Source organism: Apus apus, chromosome Z (assembly GCF_020740795.1).
Source record: "Apus apus isolate bApuApu2 chromosome Z, bApuApu2.pri.cur, whole genome shotgun sequence".
NCBI lineage: Eukaryota > Metazoa > Chordata > Aves > Apodiformes > Apodidae > Apus > Apus apus.
Window position 1 is genome coordinate 36,057,528 of NC_067312.1, and position 20,112 is coordinate 36,077,639.

A 20,112-nucleotide genomic window follows, 5' to 3' on the forward strand; every position below is an offset into this window, starting at 1 on the left:
GGTTCAGCCGGGGCCTCAGCGCCAGATGTGCAGGCGCCGGTTCCCGCTCAGCCGCCGCCTGCAGAAGCCGCTGCCGTGCGCAGGCGGGCCCGGGCGCAACGTTCCTCGGCGAGTACGTAGCTGAGGTTTCAGTCCCATGCAAAAAGATCATCGCTGTCACCAGGAGGATCCCAGCCTTCAGGTTGTGGTTTGGGTTGGGTTGGGTTTTTTTTTTCCCCAATTTTGTTTTGTCCCATATTTGTTTGGGGTTTTTTGTTTGTTTTCTCTTTGCCATCCGTTTTCCACAGTCTCTTCCCCGTTCTTTTTTCGCTGTCATCCTTATTCCTGGAAAACTTTCCTTTTTCAGCATTTGCCCTCTCCCAGTCTCAGTCCTCACCACCGATAGCATCAGGATGGTCAAAATTTTTTCACACAGAAGGCGTGTAGAGAGAAAAGGAGTCCTTTTGTTCATAAAGCACTCTTGCCAAAGGGAAGCTCTAAGCTTCTAAACCCTGTAGGTACAGAGCCTAACAAAAAGAACTTGAGAGAATCTGAGACAAAGTCTCTTACCCATTCCAGCAGCAAAGAGGTAGATGCAGAAGTGCTTTTCATGTAGACTGAAGGGGGAAATTTTGTGGGCAAATCCCCAGCAACTCCTTTTGTTGGCAGACCTTTATGCAAAGCACTGGAATATTCTCATGGCTGCTGCCAGCAGGAGAACAAATCATCAACACAGATTAGATCAATTGGATACACTGTTCAGGCTATACCTGGCTCACAGAATGGGATCTTGACACCCATGCTAATGAATTAACGTTGCCTGCATTCCTTAGGTGGAAAAAAAAAATCAGAATTTTTATGAAGCTAAATGAAACAGTAGTGATTAAAAAAATATCCCCAAAATCCCTAAGCTAGGCAGGATCATATTTAAAAAGGAGAAATATTAAGTTAAACATGGCAAAAGTACATTGTATCAAAAATACATTTTTATGCTTCTCTTTATTCAGCTCTTTGCCCTGCAGTGTAAGGGCCATTTGTGCGTGAAAAGTCTTGTTGATCTTCTTCATCCAAATCCAAAATGTCTGGGATATCATCTGACTCTGAAGACAGGTCTGTAATACTGAAATCTGGAACCTGTGTAGGAATGAAATGTCAATCAATTTAAAAGTAAATAAATCTGTGCAGTACACCTCACTGAAGTCAGGAGACAAAGATGCTCAGTGTCTCTAGAAATCAAACCCAAAATACTGAATACAGGGTGAAATATGCTCAGTTGCATACGAGACACAGAGCATTCAGACAGACCAAGTATTATGAAGAATCTAGACCAGTTGTTTAGATTATTTTATAGTAGGCATGGAACAGAGCTGAAAAATTAAGAAAGGAAGTTATTAAATTTATTTTGCCTTTTTTCTTTCCTTGGGAACAATGGGCTATACAAAGGAACCTGCCCTGTGGAGCCTGATAGGGATTGCCCTGTACTGCTGTGCCTGTCTACCACATCAAACCTTTCCTCAGGAAACAAGCATCTGGAACTGCAATCCCATTTTGGCATCTGTTTTAACTGCATGTATAGTATTCCATATTGTTAAGCAGCACCAGGTTTCAGGAATGGCCAGAGACATTAGTGGATACATGGTTGTTACACACTTCTAAAAATGTTGGCCAAGACACTTAGGAGCTTAAGTCCCAACCCTTAAGTCCCTTTAGTAGGACTTAAGATTACTTAGGTATTTCTGAAAAATGGGATATAATTAACAAATTACTCATAACCAAAAGTTTTTTGCCTCAAGTGAAAAACACATCTGTAATTTGATTCATGGTTAGCTTTAATGTTGCTGATGACACACATGGAGCTAGGCGCAGCTGCAGCATCTAACAGTTGCTGCATGCTGATAGGATTTTGGTTCTCCATGTACAAAGAAGCAGGAACTTGAAGAGGCTTCTTGGCATTTGTGTAACCCAAACTCAGTGCTGACTGGAGAAGCAGTTTTAATCCATTCCCTAACTGCAAAACACCTTGCTTACAACTTATTTTTATGAACGATAGTGCATAGACATATCTATGCTTTGCCTGCTATGAATGAATGTCCAAAGAATGGAGAACACATCAAAGGAGAAAGGGATTACTCTGCTTCAGCTACTAGGTTGCAGATAGCACTGCAGGACTGAACAAGAATCACTCAGTTCCTTAGAGAGTGGGTATTAATATATATAATATTAATTAAAAAATTAAAACTGAGCTTCAGAAGAATGTAAGCAGCATGTCACTTATCAGGCACTAGTGTGAATACAATGAGATATATAGACCACTCTGAGAATTTAAGCTTGATTAAAATGAGATCAATAATTGTTGTCTCCTAAAAAAATGAAAAGGCACTAAGAATAGAGGAAATAATCCTTCTCCCAGCAAGAATTCTCTTGCATTTATCTTTCTGCTTATAGCAGTTTCCCTAAAACTCTTAATCAGTGCACTTGGACAACTCAACAAGTTTTCCCATTATCAACATACGAACCTGTAAATGCGGACTGGTTAACAAGACTAAGGCAAAGTAGTCAATTTGCATATTTATTTTAAAATGTTCCCAAACTGACAGTTTAAACAAGTTGTTCTATTCTGTAATTACACTGAACTGGGAACATGACCATGTTTAGTAACTGTGTCTGGCCAGAGATAATTTTCACTATATCCTAGCTTTAGGACACTTTTATTACTTATATCCATGCTACTCCTACTCTAAACAGGCTCATTGCTCAAACCTAAGTTCATGCTTTCTTCATCTCTTTAATGTACACATTATAAGCACCTGACTCCTTTAACATACTAGTAAGAGGTTCACAGCCATAAAAGAATTTCAAATTGGACTACAGCTGCCAGCATGAGGGTAAAATAGAATCATAGAATCATTAACGTTGGAAAAGACCTTCACGATCACTGAGTCCAATGTAATCCAACTACCACAACACTAAATTATATCCTAAAGCACCATATCTAAAAAATTCTTGAACACCTCCAGGGATGACGACTCCACCATCTCCCTGGGCAGCCTATTCCAATACCTCACCACTCTTCCAATAAAGAATTTTTTCCTAACATGCAACCTAAACCTCCCCTGACACAACTTAAACCCATTTCCTCTTGTCCTATCACTAGTTACCTGGGAGAAGAGACCAACACTGGCCTCTCTACAACCTTCTTTCAGGCAGCTGTAGAGAGTAGTAAGATCTCCCCTGAGCCTTCTCTTCATCAGACTAAACAACCCCAGTTGCCTCAGCTGCATCTCGTACACGTCCTCCAAATCCCTCACCAGCCTCATTGCTCTTCTCTGGACACACTCCAGGACCTCAATGTCTTTTTTATACTGTGGTGCCCAGAACTGAACACAGTACTCAAGCTGTGGTCTCACCAGAGCCAAGTACAGGGGCGTGATCACTTCCCTACTCCTGCTGGACACACTGTTTCTCGTACAGGCCAGGATGTCGTTTGCCTTCTTGGCCAGCTGGGCACACTGCTGGCTCATGCTCAGACAGCCATACACCAGTACTCCCAAATCCACCAGGCTGCTTTCCAGCCACTCTTCCCCAAGTCTGCAGCATTGTTTGAGATTATTGTGACCAAAGTGCAGGACCCAGCCCTTCGTCTTGTTAAACCTCATCCTGTTGACCTCAGCCCAGCGATCTAACCTGCCCAGATCTCTCTGCAGTGCCTTCCTACCCTCGAGCAGATCAACACTCCTGCTCAATTTAGTGTCATCTGCAAACTTGCTGAGGGTGCACTTGATCCCCTTATCCAAATCACTGATAAAAATAACATACCGAATTGTATTTATGTTTACAAATATGTTAAGGGCGAGTATCAGGAGGATGGAGCCAGGCTTTTTTCAGTGATGTCCAGTGATAGGACAAGGGGCAGTGGGTGCAAACAGGAACATACGAGGTTCCACGTAAACATCAGAAAAAACTTCTTTCCTGTGAGAGTGACAGAGCACTGGAACAGGCTGCCCAGAGAGGTTATGGAGTCTCCTTCTCTGGAGACATTCAAAACCCGCCTGGACGTGTTCCTGTATGATGTGCTCTAGGTGATCCTGCTCTGGCAGAGGAGTTGGACTAGATGATCTTTTGAGGTCCCTTCCAACCCCTAAGATTCTGTGATTCTGTATTAGAATAGCATATTCTGACTTCTGCACCCTGGCCTAACTAAATGCAAAGGCCTTGGCATTGCTAACTTGCTTAGGTCCAAGACCTTTAGTTCCATATCACTTTTCACAGTGGACAGGAAGTCAAAACAAAGCAGAAAGTCAATTCTTACAAAGAGAATAAGACTAGGTACAATACTTCCTTGTGCTCTTTCTCTGCAAGCTGCTGTTAGATATTTTATACAGAAAAGTGCAAAGCTTGCAAAATCCTTGTAGTGAATAGTGCAAAACATACTGCAGTGTTTTGTTATCTTCATACACAAATGTTAAGGTCAACACTACCTTGCATTTATTTTGTCATTGCTTAATATATTTTCAGAACTTAGCCACTAACAATTTGAGAGACAATTGTTATTTTGTGTACTTTGAGAAAAAGCACTTACTTTCAGTCATCAGAGACTGTATTGTGTGAAATAAATACATCTCCATTTTAGTCTGAAAAGAAATATTTAACAAAATACTGCACAGTGTCTCCCACAAATTATTGTATGTAAAACATTCTAACCATGCAAATGATCAACACATCATGCTTTAAAAAGTAAGTTAGGTTGTGTTTTGTCTTTAATTAGATGGCTTACATCAGTTTTTGGGTGCTTTTTCAGTGAGCTTTGTGTGCTATGGTGTTTGGTTTGGTTTTTTTAATGAAGATAAATAATTAATGTTATTTCCAAATCCTTACACCTGTTTTACTAGCTATACAGTATTGCTGTAAGTTGCAGTTTAGAAAATGTTATTGCAAAAAATTAATTTCAAGGAATGGGAGATTTCAAAAGCTTTACACCTTTCTTTAGCTTGAGGTGAACTAATTAGGCTTGCACCTTCAGTCCTCATATAAATCTTGTAACTTTGATTTGACCAATGTGTAGGCTGCTACAAATATGATGTTTCCTAAACTTTTATAGTATGTGAAGTTATTTACAAATGCTTAGAATTACAACTTCTGTAGCAAAGGATAAAATAACAGTTCTCTGGTAAACAAGCCTGGAAAGGGGAAGTTTCACTAGCATGGATGATTTTTAATGGATTTCTTACAGAGAAAGAACAGTTTTCTGAATTCTACATATACCCTGAATAGCCTTAACAGTGGTAATTACTTCATTAGTATTCCAACCTTTATCCTTGTTCCTGTGCAACTAGCAGCCTTTGACACTGTTCCAATTCATCTAGTTTCTCTGCATTGCTGCAAGTAGGATCAACTGTTTCCTAGAATTTTCAATGTACCTGGTCTGATCTTTTTTTAAGGGTTCCAAGGAGACTTCACAGCTCTCTAGCCCAAGCTATATCCTCACAAGTGTTTTTGGACTAAAAGCAAGCAAGTTTCTGTGCAGTGTAGTTGAGCTGTGTAATATATGCAAATACAAAGTCTTGGTTTTAGGCTTGTAATTAGAATGGAGTCTAGGGATACACTGTACAAATTACCAGCAAGAAGATGGCCATGCAAGCTACAGTTGCAATTCAGTTTAAATATTCATTGCTGTCCCTATCAGGACATTCTAGTAATTTCAATCCAGAGACTGGATTATATTAATTTATATTAATATTAATTTATGCAGTTGCTGTTACTTAGACCTTTCCTCCCAGGAAAGGTTCCCAATTCTGAAACTTAGAGACACTTTCAGGGGGCAGCAAGATCCAACAAAAGAACCACACGCCACAATAGTACTTTTGGTGTAACAAGGTATTAGCCTAACCATTAGGTAAGCATTTAAGCATGAATTCCCCTATGTGTGGCCACCAGTTGCAGGCCAGCTGTCAGAAGTCAAAGTAACTTTTACACAGAAGTCACCCAAGGTCTATGCTAGTAACATTTTTCCTTTCTTTCTACTTCACCTGTTCACTAACATTTAGTAAAGCTGGAAAGCCATCTAAGATTATAAAGCAGTAGTGCAACTTAAGGCAGAAGAGATGTACTGGTTTCACATTAATACTAGATGGTGCTGTTTATTTCTGACCCCACGACAGTGAACAGTTTGAATATCTTATCTGATAGATCACCTCAGAATGAAGGTCTCCAACTTCCAGAATTAACACATTAAAATGGCAAATCCCTTCTTTTAACTGCCAGCTGCTCCCAAGCTTGATTTGTTCTATTCTGTTCCTGAGCATCTTTACAAGAGTGGGTGAGCTCTACAAATTTTATTACAAATTGAGATCAAAAAGGATACCAGCTGGTTGGACTCATTCAATACTTAAAGTAAACAGAAGTAGTTGCTGAAAGAATTCCAGAAATCTTAACTTGGACCCTAGCTGGAAACAGACATCTCACCTTCTCTCAATTTCTTGTTAAGCAGCCCCCTTACAAAAAGTACTTAAAGCTGGAAGTTAAAGATCCTTTTTGTGCAATCCTTTATGTGCAAACAATGTATTGTTACAATTTTATTTAATACTGTGCTTATAGCAGTCTTCCTAACATTTCTAGACCAACTCTGACTTAAGAGCTAAGCAAGCCCTCTCACATTAGAAGGCTAGACTACATGCAATTTCCTTTAGTGCCCATGTTGTACTCCAGCATTGTTCCATGTAGCAACATGTCACTAGGTGACAAACTTCTCTTGAACTCCATATTTGCTTCAAACTATTTGGTGACCTCTTGGAAAATGGCAGGAAGCGTTGCTACAATAAATTACTGTGCAATTCAAAGTTGCATCAAGCATACATTAAAAACACAGACACAACTTACCTGGACAGCCCTAAACCAAGATAGCTTATTTCTTAGTGACTGTGTCATCCAGAGAAGGGATTCACAGGATTTGTTGCAAAACATTTTCACTCAAGTTGCTAAGTGTTAATTTATAGCAGTCAGTCAAGTTCAAAAGAAGGTAAATAAACAGGTCAAAACTGGTATTTGCAGCTGAGGAGTATATACTGTTCATAAGCACCCAACAGCCAAAGCCAGTAGCTGGCAGTCTCAGAACACCTTCTGTGAAGGCAGGACAGGTTTTTTTGTCCATACACTTCTCAGTATTAGCTCACAGCTTAGGTTGTCATTAAAGGTAGGCAACAGCAAGCACCAAAAAAGCAGCAGTAAAGAAAGCTAAGACTGAATAGAAAAATGCACAGGAACTCAAAGGGAGGAAGGAATGCAGGAGCAGTGTCTTATGTATCTATACATACACACTACACAAATACAATGCATGTCTACTTCATCTGCATTTCAAGCTTGCTTTCTGCTAGACCCGGTTTGAAGGAGTCACAGAACAGCAAGTTACATTTGTTTCAAACACCACTGAAATGGACACAGACTTTGTCTACTGAAGCATTTATTACTAACATACAAAATGCATTACAAAAAGATGGCTACAAAAAACCCAGCAATCCACACAACAGTGGGCACCTGGGTACAAACAGCATGAATTTTGGCTTTAGACTGCATAGTAAAAAAGTATTGATAATTATTTGGTTGGTCACTGGAACAAGCTCCCCAGGGAAGTGGTTGCAACACCAAGCCTGTCAATAGTTCCAGGACTGCTGGAATGACACTCCTAGTCATATGGCTTAGTTTTTGGTAATCCTGCAAGGAGCAGGAAATTGGACTTGGTGATTCTTATGGGTCCCTTCCAACTTGAGGTACTTCATGACTGTTATCAGGTTAATGTGTTATACAATAATTAAGTTTATATAGTTAACATTAACACTGTCACACCATTTAAGTAACTCCAGCTGACTCATTCAGAAACCCCACTTTAAGCTTTGAAATACTGCATGCACAGAATTTGTCACAAGTTGTGTTGCAGTACAATTTGAGAAAGTCAAATGCATAATAATCAAATGGAATTTAAGCATACCTAGATCTAGATTGCAAGGCTTTTCAATGCGCTTTATTGTAAAGTTTTTATATAAATCTGGTACAGGCTAAGCAACAAATCAAATGTTTTTAGCTATGGTAGATTCCATTTAGGCCATTAATACAATTAATAAGCATGGTGAGGTTTCTTAACTTGGTAGACAAACAAGGCATCTTGACAACTATAAGCTGTCGATATCTAGTCATTTAAGACAGAGTTTTGAGAGTGGCTTAACTACACAGGACACCATAGCCCATGTGTGAGTGTCCTCTCTCTGTATCATTCCCCCACTCCTATGTTTATGAATTTTTCTCCAAGGCTTTTTTGACAGCTACACTTGCTAAGGCCACTTGTTTGGTCAGTCAGCAGAGTACATGTATGCTATGCAGTTTATTCAGTAGCATGTTCAGGCTGTTTGTCTTTCGGGCTGGAATTTTTCTCCCCTTCACCTTTGCTCTCAGCATGCTGAATGCCAGGCACTTGTGGGTAAAAGGGACCTACCAGCCAGTTGAGCGGTGTGTTGTTAACAAGATAATCCATCACATCATCCAGAGACTCCTTCATTTTCTTCAGCTGTCCTTTGCTAGTGGTAAGAAAGCTGTCTGATAATTCTTGGAAGGAGGATACTGACCGAAAGCTCTGGTATGCATCACCTGCCATTGACCCAACACTGTAAACCTGATCCTGCACATTCTGTGGCAGCCCCTGTAGGCTTGACACCAGTGTGAGGCAGGTGGTCTGAAGCTGCTGAGTGAGGCTCCGTGCAATAGCTAGAGTTCTTGACTCGATATGCTAAAAATAAAAAACAAAACAGCATTTTAGTATATTTATGACTAGCAGCTTTATGTTAAAGATACATAAAAAAGAAAAGGTAAGTAAAATAAAGGGGTATATAAGTAAAATAAAGCCACAGTAGATAATGAAACCAGTCTTAAGTCTGAGGAGTCAGAGACTTGAAAGTACTTGATATTGTTTTCAGTGCTCAAGTATTTTGTGGAAGACAAACATCAGTAGCTTTTACCCAGTAGCTTTTACCCAGCGACAGGTAAGCAAGCTCTTATTTCTACTCTGGTGTAAAAAGTCACAGCAGGTAAGCATATTCTAATCAATGAGTGTTTAAGGCTACATGTAAGACTCAACGAGCCTGTGCCTAAGACTACTGTAATGCTGAGAAATTAATTCTGGTCTGGCCATATCAGATAAGTGAGTCCTAGCTTATCTGATTCACATGTTAAGCAGGATGAGCATTCTCTGGAAAGGAGAATGATCCCCGAAGTGTTTTCAGGAAGTAGGCTCAATCGAGTCTGGATGTCCCCTACTTTTCAGAGTTGTCACTTGTCAGCTGCCCTGAGCTTCAGCATTCAGATTCCCCACTTTCACATAAGCTCCTGAGCTGTTAAGATGGTGCACATTTTAGGGACTGTTAGTTTGCCATTGCCTTGACAGTACACAATCTATTTCTTTCAGGTTTACATTTTCATCTATTTACCTCAGCGCTATGCAGTTCATCACCATCATTTTGGCCTGTATTTTTCTTCCACTCTACCCAGGATTGATAAAGCTTTTCCTGAGCACCAAGAAGTTTCTGATTGGCACTATTCATGTTCTTTCTGGCATACTCGATCTGAAATACAGCCAAATAAGGAAGTAAAGAACAGAGTCCAAACAGTTTGATTAGGGCTAACCTACCTTACCTGCTTTGTAACTTTTTTTAATATACATTTAGAAGTTCAGTATATAAGACTTTGTGGTATATAAAAGTGTCTTCCTTCTCTTAGAGAAAACTGGAAGTAGTTTTGAGATGCTCTCTAGTGTATCCCTCTGCCTCAACTGCTTCCTCCACAAGCATCCTACACAAGGATTTGGAAGTTTATAGAAGGCAACGACTCTTTATGCACATTTTGTCCTGCACATAAAGGTACAATCAGGATATGATTACTGAAGTACCCAGGAATTATTAGAGATAGCCACAGCAAGAAGAGCAAGCCCATAACAAACCCAACATTTTATTAACCAAAAGGACTTAAAGGACTGAAGTGTTTCTGTATTGCAAGAGGCTTTCTTAACTGAAAGAGGTTTGTGTCAAACCCCACACTCAAAGAGCAGTAATTTTAAATGTCACTTCTGTTTCTGCAGAGCTTAAAATTACAAGCAATTGCTGCTTAGTTTACAGCTCAAGCTGATTTAGAACCTCTCCTGAACAGTGGGGAAAACTCTTAATGAGAAATGCATTATATTTAGAAAATGCATTTAACCCAAGAGAGCAATTCCAGTTTTTTTATGCCCCTTTTGGCCCTTTTCTGCACTCTGAAACTAGGCCAAGTCTTGCCTTTTAAACATCAAGTGAAAGCTGAAACTTACCAGATTAACAGTGTGGTGCAGCTGAGAGATTGTCTCCTGACTTTTCTGTTTAGCATCTCTGACTTTGTTTAAGGCTTGTTGGTAGGCACGTGTGCGAACCTTTGAAGACAGGGATCCTAGTCTAACATAGTAGCTTGGCTTTTGAACTCCAACTTCAAAGCCTTCAACTCTTACAGCTTCTTTCTCTATGTACGTAGAAAAAAAGGAAATTAACTACAGGAACAAAACTTAAGAGGTCTGAGGCAATTTTATTTGCTTTAACAGCTGAATACTGGACTTGTTTAGTAGTCTCTCAGCATCAGGGTAGGTTTCCACCAGGTAGTGGAAATCCTTACTTCCACTCTACTTCCCTGTGAAGATGCTATTACAACCAACAAGGCAAAAGGCAATTTAGGAAGGACATGCCCCCTCCCCTCTGTAAGTAAGGAATAAATGGATCACTGCTTGCTTTTCTGACACAAGCATTCCAACAAAATCAAACTTTGAGTTAAGTCTTACCTAGTTCTGCTTCTGTAAGTGGGAGATACTGGTCTACAAGGGTCTCTGATTTAGTGAGAGCACTGTCCATTCCACTGCTCACCATCTGCACCACACGACTTCCCAGGACAGTGTTAATACTGCCATTGACAACTGACTTAGTCATATTTACACTGTCTTGCATTGCTTCTTTAGTCTTGCCCACAACTCCAGTGATCGTGTGAGCAAGAGTTTCCTTGGCACCAGTCACAGTGGTTGTCACAGCTTCTCTGGCTCCAACAACTACATCCTTGGCATTGGCGACAACCTGCCAAAGGAAACAGGTTGACTCACTAGAAATATTTTCTAACAAGAGCTACATAATCCAGGAAATATTAATTTATGCTAAAGCTTGTAGAAATATTGGTTATATAGAAGAAATCCTGCCCTGAAAATATATGTCCAAGACAAAACAAAATCTGACTGTTACCCAGCCTTCAGCTAAAAACATTTAAATGAATATGATTAACACTACTTGCTTCACAACAAGCAGGAGAGACAGATACTCAAATTTTAAGAAAATATGCCCACCTATGAACAGCAGCTATAGACAGACTTGACAAACAGTGGACCAGGAAAAAAGCAGAGGCTTAATGGCCTAACAAAGGCAACAAACAATTCTAAAGAAATAGCTTTTACTTCTCCCTCATTTCTAAGCTGTGCCTCAACCACAGCTTATTGAAATCCGTCTCCCTGTATTTTTAGTGATAACAGAAAAGAGAAGGGCATGTAGTACTACTTCTTAGCCTATGCACTGATAAAGAACTTACCTTATCAGTGGGTTGATTGAGTATAGGCAGTCTCTCTTCAATTTTGTCTAGACCTATACATGCATAGTTGTTGGCAACTACAACTAGAAAATAAATTACAATAGTTCGTTTAAACTTTTTTCCTTAGTATGAACAACAGCAATTTGAGAATTCTTGAAACAGAACTCATGCAACAATGCTCTTGAAGTATTTTCCTCTCCTTTTCAGTGAGATTTGAGGCAGTAAAGCCAAAGAGCAAGGCAGGTTTACAGTGCCAGAAAAAAGCTCACTTGCAGGCAAAGGAAATTGGATCTGTACAAGAAACTTTACAAGAAACTCTTGGAAACAGCTGAAGCACCTGGCCTTCTGCCATTCTGGGAAATCAGGCTTCTGGTTACAACAGCATTGTGATACTGTTGCCAAATTTAACCACAAGTTGCTCTCTGTGAGAGAAAGTACAAAGTTGTATTTGAAATCATGTCAATGACGAGAAAGGTGTTGAGCAACTCATATGTAACCATCTCCCTTCTCAAGATAAGTCAGTCAATTTAGTATTACAAAAACTTGAATCTGCTTCAGCTATAGATTTTTTTTTGTTAAATGATACCCCACTGCCATCAATTACTCAACAAGCCAGGAAACAGGTTCAGTCAGCTACCTAAAACCACACTCCAGACCAGCACCACCATGCTAAATTGTAATTAAATCTGGGTATGTAAAACACTCAGTTTATCAACAGCTCCATCTTTGCCTTACTTTGTGGTTCCAGTTTCTGGATGATAGGCATAGCACTTGTCATAGCTACCGAAGTAATTGTCTTCACTCCTTTCTCTGCTATCTCACATACTGACTTCAGGTAAGGATGGTTATCCTTTGTGGTGATGTAAGCCGTGGACACCATATCATAGGTGGAGCTCACCAAGGGAAGGTTGGCAACTCTTGATACAATGTTCTGTTTAAAACAGAAAGGTTAGTTGACTCGTATTTTGCTGAACTAGACATAAACTTCCAGGCTAAGACAGACATACCTGCTCTGGATCAATTGCTGCCAATGCCATTTTTTTTTGAGGTCTTCAATCTTAAACAGCCTGTGAAAGAAGCATATCTGAGTTATGACATCCTCATACCCACTTCATCTAAACACCAGACTTTAAAAATAACAATCCTTTTATGATCAACTTCATTGAACCCGGGGATTAGGATGTTTACATTCTTGCATATAGGAATTACATTTTCTTGTAACAATCTAGGGTTTCAAAACTTTGTTTCCTAATTACTTTGTTCCATTTAGGCAACACAAAGAGGACACACTGCAAGAGTCAGGCTTTGAGGTACAGCAATTCCACTACAGAATTACCAGTTACCTGCTGGTGGATTAATTTATTTTTCTAGACAGAGTAGACACACTTGGCCTTATCTGTTGAGCCAAGACAAAGAAACACCAGCCAACAAGTGACTAAAACTTTAGTGTAGGATGTCTAAGTCAGAAGAAGAATTCACCACCAATATTTTAATTCAGATTAGGTTTTTCTGTTAGCATAAGGGGGTCAAGTTTGACATTAGGGTCATCATTGCTGTCCAAATCTTGAAAATACATGGAAGATTGAGGTGAAGTACACATTTCCATAACCTCAGCTCAACTCTCACAAGTCATTCCACTAAACTCAGGGAGTTCATTATCTCTAGTGGCATGCATGATGCCCATGTAGGACTCCTCCGACTTGGCTTGCTCAGAAGTCAGCACTCCTATAAGACACAGAGCAAAAGACTTTCCCACTGCAGAAAATAACTCTCCTTCACTGTAATTTAGACTCAAATACTACGCATCCCACACTGAACCAGGCTGTGGACACCAATCATTCAACAAGTCTATGCTAATCCACTATCTTCCAACATGTATTCCCATGGAGAAAATACTAACAAGCCAACTCCTGTGAGCCCTATAAAAGGAAGGGATGCTGCAGTATCACATAAGGAGAACACACGCGTAATGCTATCCTATGCACACATGGAGGCTGAACTAAATCTGCAGGAAGCACTTTTTGTTTAGATGGTTTAATTTGACACAAATTCCAGATGAACCTGTATACGTGAAGGCAACAGAAAGACAAGCTGGAAATCCAGCCTTGAAAGGACTATGGTTTTCAAGACTTTATGCTAGGTTTGTCAAAGAGCCAACCGCAGTTTTCTTTTTCATACATATGACAAAATCAAAGGGACTCCATTAATATCCTGACTAAGGCCAATGAAAAGTTTTCTCTGTTACATGTGGGGAACAAGGACAAAGGCATGCTGTTAACATTTTACAGGCATATTTGCACATATTAACACACATGTGCCATAAGGTAACACCTGTAATGAGATTAACCACTGTACATGGGACATACAAACAAGTAACAGACAAGGGTTACAAGCAGTAACAGAAGTTTTCCTTCTATCAAATATTGAAATATCCCCAGAAAAAACTGTTTCTCACATAGCATTACAAATCAGACTGCTTCGAGTACAACTGCAGTTCACTTTGAACTACCAAGCACCCTGCAGAGCAGAAAAGGTTAAAAGAGCAGAATGTGGCCTTTGAATGAACAAGTGCTCTAGCTTTAAAGATTATTCAGTATTTATAACGTGCCCCAAAAGATCCAGCCACACGTGGCACGAATTTGAATTTTAGCCTCTAAAACAGGAGAGCTAGTCTGTGAAGTCATTCCTGCTCTTAAAGACAGGGACGATCGCTAGGATCTTGTACAGTTTCAGAAATCCCTTGCACAGTTTCAGTTCTGCCAAACGCCAGTTCCACTTCAGCAGAGCAGGAGAGCAAGATGTCGGAATCAAAGCCCACAGAACAAACGCGTATCTCAGGAGACAGCAAAAAGATCCTGACCAGTAAAGCGAATCAAGTAAGTCACAAGCTTAACTTCTGCTGTGCCCCCTCGCCACGCAGCGAGGCTGGAGGTCAGGCAGCAGCAGCGGGAGCCGTGCGGGAGCCCATCCGCTCGCCCGGCTCCCGGCGCGGCCCGGCGGAGGAAGGAGCCCCAGCTGTGCCCGGGGGCCCCTCTAGGGGTGGGGCAGCCAGAGCCTCCGCCGGGGCCGGCCCAGCGTCTCGGCAGTTTCTGGGTCCAGCAGCACCTTAAGCAGCCGAAAGACGTCGGCGCTTGGGCCTGGAGCTCGCAGGGGCGATGACGGAGGCAGCGGGGGCGGCCCCGCGGCGAGGCGCAGACGGACCCGGAGCCGCAGCCCCCGCCGAGCGCTTGCCGCCGCGGCCAAGGAAAGCCGGGCCGGGGCTGCCGTACTCACCGGGAGAGGGAAGAGCCTCAGAGGAGGAGGAGCCGCCGCCCGGGCACCGCCGCGGAATGGGGAGGCCCGGCCTCGCCCCGCTATTTATGGGGAGCGGCGCCGCCGGCCGCGCGCCTCCCGCACTCTCGCGAGAGGAGGAGGCGTCAGCGCAGGCGGGGGCGTCAGCGGCGGCGCGGGGGGGGCGGGGCGGGGCGGGGCGGGGGGCCCTGCCGGGGGACCCTGCCGGGGGGGAGGCTCCTGGTGCTGCGGTGCGAGCACAGGGCGCAGCAAGAGCGGCAGGTCAGGCTCTCAGCCGAGGCTTGCAGGCCCACGGGCAGCCTGACCGGGAGCGGGCTGTTTGCAAACCGCGGGTTCTCTCGTGCGAGGATGTCAGCTCATCCAGCCGGGGCGGGGGGGGAGCCACAAGAGGCGAGATTTCGGCTGTGTTGGCCTTCAAGTGAATCACATCTTGTCCTTCACCCAGCAGCGCTTAACCAGGGCTTGCCCCACCAGGGAGTGCTGGGCGCGGAGCCCCCTGCCCGGAGGGGCAGACAAGCCTCCCCCGGCGCTGCAGGGTCGGTGCCCGCTGCTCACAGGTAGATCAGCAGATTTTAACACACATTTGGTGGGCTGGGACTTCCCAAGGGTGCGCTTCGCTTTTCAGCTGCAAGCAGATGAGGTGCTCATCGCGGTTAGGGGTGTCAAACCAGCCCGAGGAAATAATTGTGGGCAAAGGTCTGAATGCACATTTACAAGAAAAGTTGTATTTAGCTCGTGTTGTAGTGATGGGGAGTCAGAACAGCCTGACAAGGAAGATTCAGGCCTCGAGGGTGATGACATGGTACAAACGAAATTCTATTTGGGCCAGCCATTTTTGCACTCATACGTATTCTGAAGGAAGTTCTAACTCCTTTCCCAGAAAACTTTAAATTATATTAAAAAAAATAAATAAAATTAAAAAAGACAACAAGCCACCTTATCCCTAAGCCACAGAGTACAAAGACTTTTCTATGCTGTTTCTGCTCCCTAAACAAAAGTTGGCCATACAGATTCCGGTTTAAATTCTACTGCTTAAAACAAATAGGCCTAATTTTCTAATCAACAATGTGACAGGACAACAAATTCCATGAATACTGAGCAGTACAGCAAGAAATGCCGTTATCTGCCCAAGACAGGGTAAGAAGGCCTGTTTCCTGATTGGACTGAAGAATTCCAGAAGAATTCTACCTGTAAGGAAGAGGACACTTTTTGCAAAGGCTGTCTTCCTGGGGTGGGTGTAAGGGCACCTTTTTTTCCCCAGACCGTTTCAAGAAGAACTTCCCACAATGATCATTCAGTTTGCTTCTTCAGAAAATCAATTCTCCTTGTTCCAGAGCTGAACATACAAAAAACTGTTCTGGAACAAAATATGCCTCTGTCAGGAAGCATACCAAACACTTTACAGGCACTCCACTGTTTTCCTTACATTGTTGTTACCTGAGAGCTTCTTTCTCGTTCAGTTGTGTGTCTTATCAAGTGTAAAATATTCAATGCAGCCATGACAAACACTAAATGAATTAACCTCTTTTGCCTGGGGTGGCAGTACTGGGGTGGCTGACACTCCAGAGGCCTGTGCGGCCATTCAGTGTGACCTGGACGGGCTGGACAGCTGGGCAGAGAAGAACCTCATGAGGTTCAGTAAGAGCAAGTGTAGGGTCCTGCATGTGGGAAGAAAGAACCCCAGGCACCAATACAGGTTAGGGGTGGGTCTGCTGGAAAGTAGTTCCAAGGAGAAGGATCTTGAAGTCCTGATAGACAGTAAATTATCCATGAGCCAGCAATGTGCCCTTGCTGCCAAGAAGGCCAATGGAATCCTAGGTTGCATAAAGAAGGGTGTGGCCAGTAGGTCAAGGGAAGTCATTCTCCCTCTCTACTCTGCCCTGGTGAGGCCACAGCTGGAATACTGCATCCAGTTCTGGGCTCCTCAGTTCAAGAGAGACAGGGAACTACTAGAGAGAGTCCAGTGGAGGGCAACAAAGATTATTAGGGGATTGGAGCATCTTCCTTGTGAGGAAAGGCTGAGAGAGCTGGGACTCTTTAGTCTGGGGAAGAGAAGGCAGAGGGGAGACCTTCTCAATGTATGTAAGTATCTAAAGGATGAGTGCAAGGAAGATGGAGACAGGCTCTTCTCAGTACTTCCCAGTGTCAGAACGAAGGCCAATGGGCACAATCTGGAACACAGGAAGTTCAATTTAAATATGAGGAAAAACTTCTTTATGGTAAGGGTGATGGAGCACTGGCACAGGCTGCCCAGGGAGGTTGTGGAATCTCCATCTCTGGAGATATTCAAAACCTGCCTGGATACAGTCCTGTGTAAAGTGCTTTAGGTTATCCTACTTCAGTGGGAGAGTTGGACTAGATGATCTCTAGAGGTCCCTTCCAACTCCAGCAATTCTGTGATTCGGGGGATTTTAATTACTAAGATGTATCACCATGATTTGTAGTAGAGGAACACCCGCAGTTCATGCAGCCCAGGGACACACTCTTCCACAATGCAATAATTCAAGATAGCATTAACCCCTCAATAGTCCTTCACAGGCTAAGAATTCAGATTCTGGACATGTGTTTATTCACATAGAGATGTGTCCCCTTTTGTACTCTATGAACTCAGAGGGGCATATCCAAAATTCTGAAAAGCTAGGAACTTGTCTCCTGACAACCTTGTCTTGGTAATAAGGTGGGGTGAAGGACGTGGAGGTGTTACTTCTTGGATGGACCAAATTCCTCAAGTATCTTAAAACAGAGATAGGTGTGGTCCCAGTCAAGACTGAAGAAGAGGAAGGCAGGACAGCATCAAGTAAAGCAGAAGTAGCATAAACACATTCAGCACCAGCCACTGCTAAAAGAGAAAGCCAATGATAATATAACATAGCTTTCTCTTCTGTGGGGCAAAGACAGATGTTTAAAGTCACATAAAGCATCTAATGAAATAAGTTTTGTTCTTTCAATTTAAGTAACATGTTAGCACGTTTATACATCCAGTTCCTTTAATTACCGTTTTAGAACAGAAGTCAACCTACTGATCCTCAGCTTCAGAAAAAAAGTGAAAAGGTATGAAATTATGGATCAGGCAATGAATGTATGTATCCTTTGGCACATCTCTTCTAAACTCATTCCATGACAGGGAATAGCTCAAGTTTCAGCCTCACAAGCTCTGTAACATACCTATGCCAGAGATAGCCATGATAGGTAGAATTCAGGTCCTCCCAATTTTCTTACTAACTCAGTGCAGCAAAGGGGGGGGCTGTGCTCCTGTTGCTACAGAGCCCTGTCCCAGTGTGGGCTGGGGGCTTCCCAGCAGCTGGGAGCCATGGAGCCTCCCCGTGGAGGCAGCAGGGCTGGGCCTGGGTCCCACCACTCCAGCCTGGAGCAGGCAGCCAGGGTCAGGTGAGGGCAGTTGGGCAGCAGCCCTCGTCCTGGGGATTTGGAACCTGGTGGGGACCAGGATGGGCTGAGGCCAGGCAGCAGCATCAGCATGGGGTCCAGCTGAGGGGAGCTGGAGACCAGCCCTACTGCAGCTCGGTTTCCTGGGGTAGGATCTGACATAGCAGGATGGGGGAGGCCCTGGCGGTGACTGGGCAGGGCCAATAAGCCCTGTCAGTGCTAGCAGGGTCCTGACAGACACTTCCAGCTGGTTGCACATACTTTCATTTCAGCTATGAACTTCATGAGACTCAGGTATCAACTGTTCACTAACAAGGTGACGGAAAAGCTGAAGGTGAGAGCAGTGGTACCATCTGTAGGGAGCTGAGTGGGCTGATAATATTCCTTTAAGACCAAGCATAGTCAAGTATTTCAAGCCAGAATCAACTGACATCTACAGCCTGTGTATTGCCAAGATCTGATACAAGGATCTACATTCAGGTTTCACAGCCAATGCATGGAGGGATATCCTGGGGAGACATAAATGAGGGAGTGAGAACTCTCTCAATTAAAGATACTTCTATTTAAAAGTAGACATGCTTCCACATCAAGGTAGCTAACCAGAGTCTATACACAGTCTTTAGGATAACTGTTCAAAGTAGTGACATGGTGACATACTCTAAACCATGTCAGGAGAAACTATCCATGCTCTTGTCCTGTAAAACAGCACAGAAGGGTGGCCCATTGGAGTTGTCAAGAGACCATGTTGAGTCACAGCCTTAGGAAGCTGGCGGGTTTTAAAGGACAGACTCCAGCCACAATTTGAGGCTGTCTGGAGTGAACTAGAAGCACAAGAAAAGTCTGATATCACTTCTATGCAGTAACACCAGCACTGCAGTAGTTCTCAGCAGTCAGGATTGCCATAGGAATATAAAGAAAAAGGTGTTCAGAGTTGTGAAAGGTGGATGGTTCGGGGTCCAAAACAGAAATAATCAAGTCAGTTGACTATAATACTTCCTCTGCCCTTAAAGATTTACAGTATTCAAAGTACATTTTTCTTTTCCATGTTTATAAAATTTGCTTGGTCATGTGATAGGCATGTGCTTCTGTTGAACTGGGAATCAAAATACTTGTGCTGGACACCCTGAAACTGTTGTCTGTGAAATAACACAACTGTCAAGGCTAGCTTCCCTCAGCTGTCTTGCTTTCCCCCTTTCTTTCCAATCCCACAGAAATCCATTTCTAGGCTTCAGATTTCTCCTTTGCACCCTTCTGTCTTTGGACTTGCGAATAAATTCTTAGCTGCTTAAGCTGTATACCTATCTTACCTTTTGGTTTTGAAGTAAAGCCTTTTGCAAGTTCCTCTGTGAAAAGTTTTTCCCTGGTCATTGTTAATTGTGTCAGTAGTTTCCCTGCTGTGACTTACTTGGTTTTTCTCTCCCCAGGCGAGGATATCAGATTTGTGAGGTGTGATCCTCATTTTGTGAGTCCACACTAATGGTCTTTACAAAGAATAACATCCTTATTCTGCTCTGCCTAAAAGTGAAGCACTCCCACCTTTTATTTCTGAAGAGCATGATCTGCAGTTTTTCTCTATTACATGTTCCATTTCCTCTGGTATGTACTTATCTTCTGATGTGTCTTATCTTTTGTTAGCTGTCCAAAGATCATTACCTCTTAACTCTTCAGCTATGACTGAGTTAACATGGCAGCTGATTCAAAAGAGAGGAACTGGGTGAAAGGTAGTTCTCCTCTGAACACTTGAAGAAAGGCAAAGGCAAGCAAAAGTACTATCAGTTATGGGTAGACAGGTACTATTGCCCATGTAGTGAGTATGAACCAACCTCACAA

General features: G+C 42.6%; 1 protein-coding gene across 4 annotated transcripts; it reads right to left on the reverse strand.

Annotated features, from left to right (window-relative positions):
* Window positions 1-959: 959 nt before the first annotated feature.
* Window positions 960-15,003, reverse strand: PLIN2 (perilipin 2). 4 transcript variants are annotated; one of them, XM_051643054.1, is made up of 9 exons: window positions 14,881-15,003; window positions 12,615-12,674; window positions 12,343-12,538; window positions 11,608-11,690; window positions 10,820-11,105; window positions 10,322-10,506; window positions 9,450-9,584; window positions 8,462-8,752; window positions 960-1,113 (listed from the first exon to the last, which is right to left on the reverse strand). In XM_051643054.1, the coding sequence occupies exons 2-9, from the start codon at window positions 12,642-12,644 to the stop codon at window positions 979-981; spliced, it is 1,341 nt and encodes a 446-aa protein (XP_051499014.1). In that variant the 5' UTR covers window positions 12,645-12,674; window positions 14,881-15,003; the 3' UTR covers window positions 960-978. The 4 variants fall into 4 exon arrangements, with proteins under 4 accessions (XP_051499014.1, XP_051499016.1, XP_051499015.1 ...); XM_051643056.1 differs by lacking the exon at window positions 9,450-9,584; XM_051643055.1 differs by lacking the exon at window positions 960-1,113 and having other exon boundaries at window positions 7,419-8,752.
* Window positions 15,004-20,112: the final 5,109 nt, after the last annotated feature.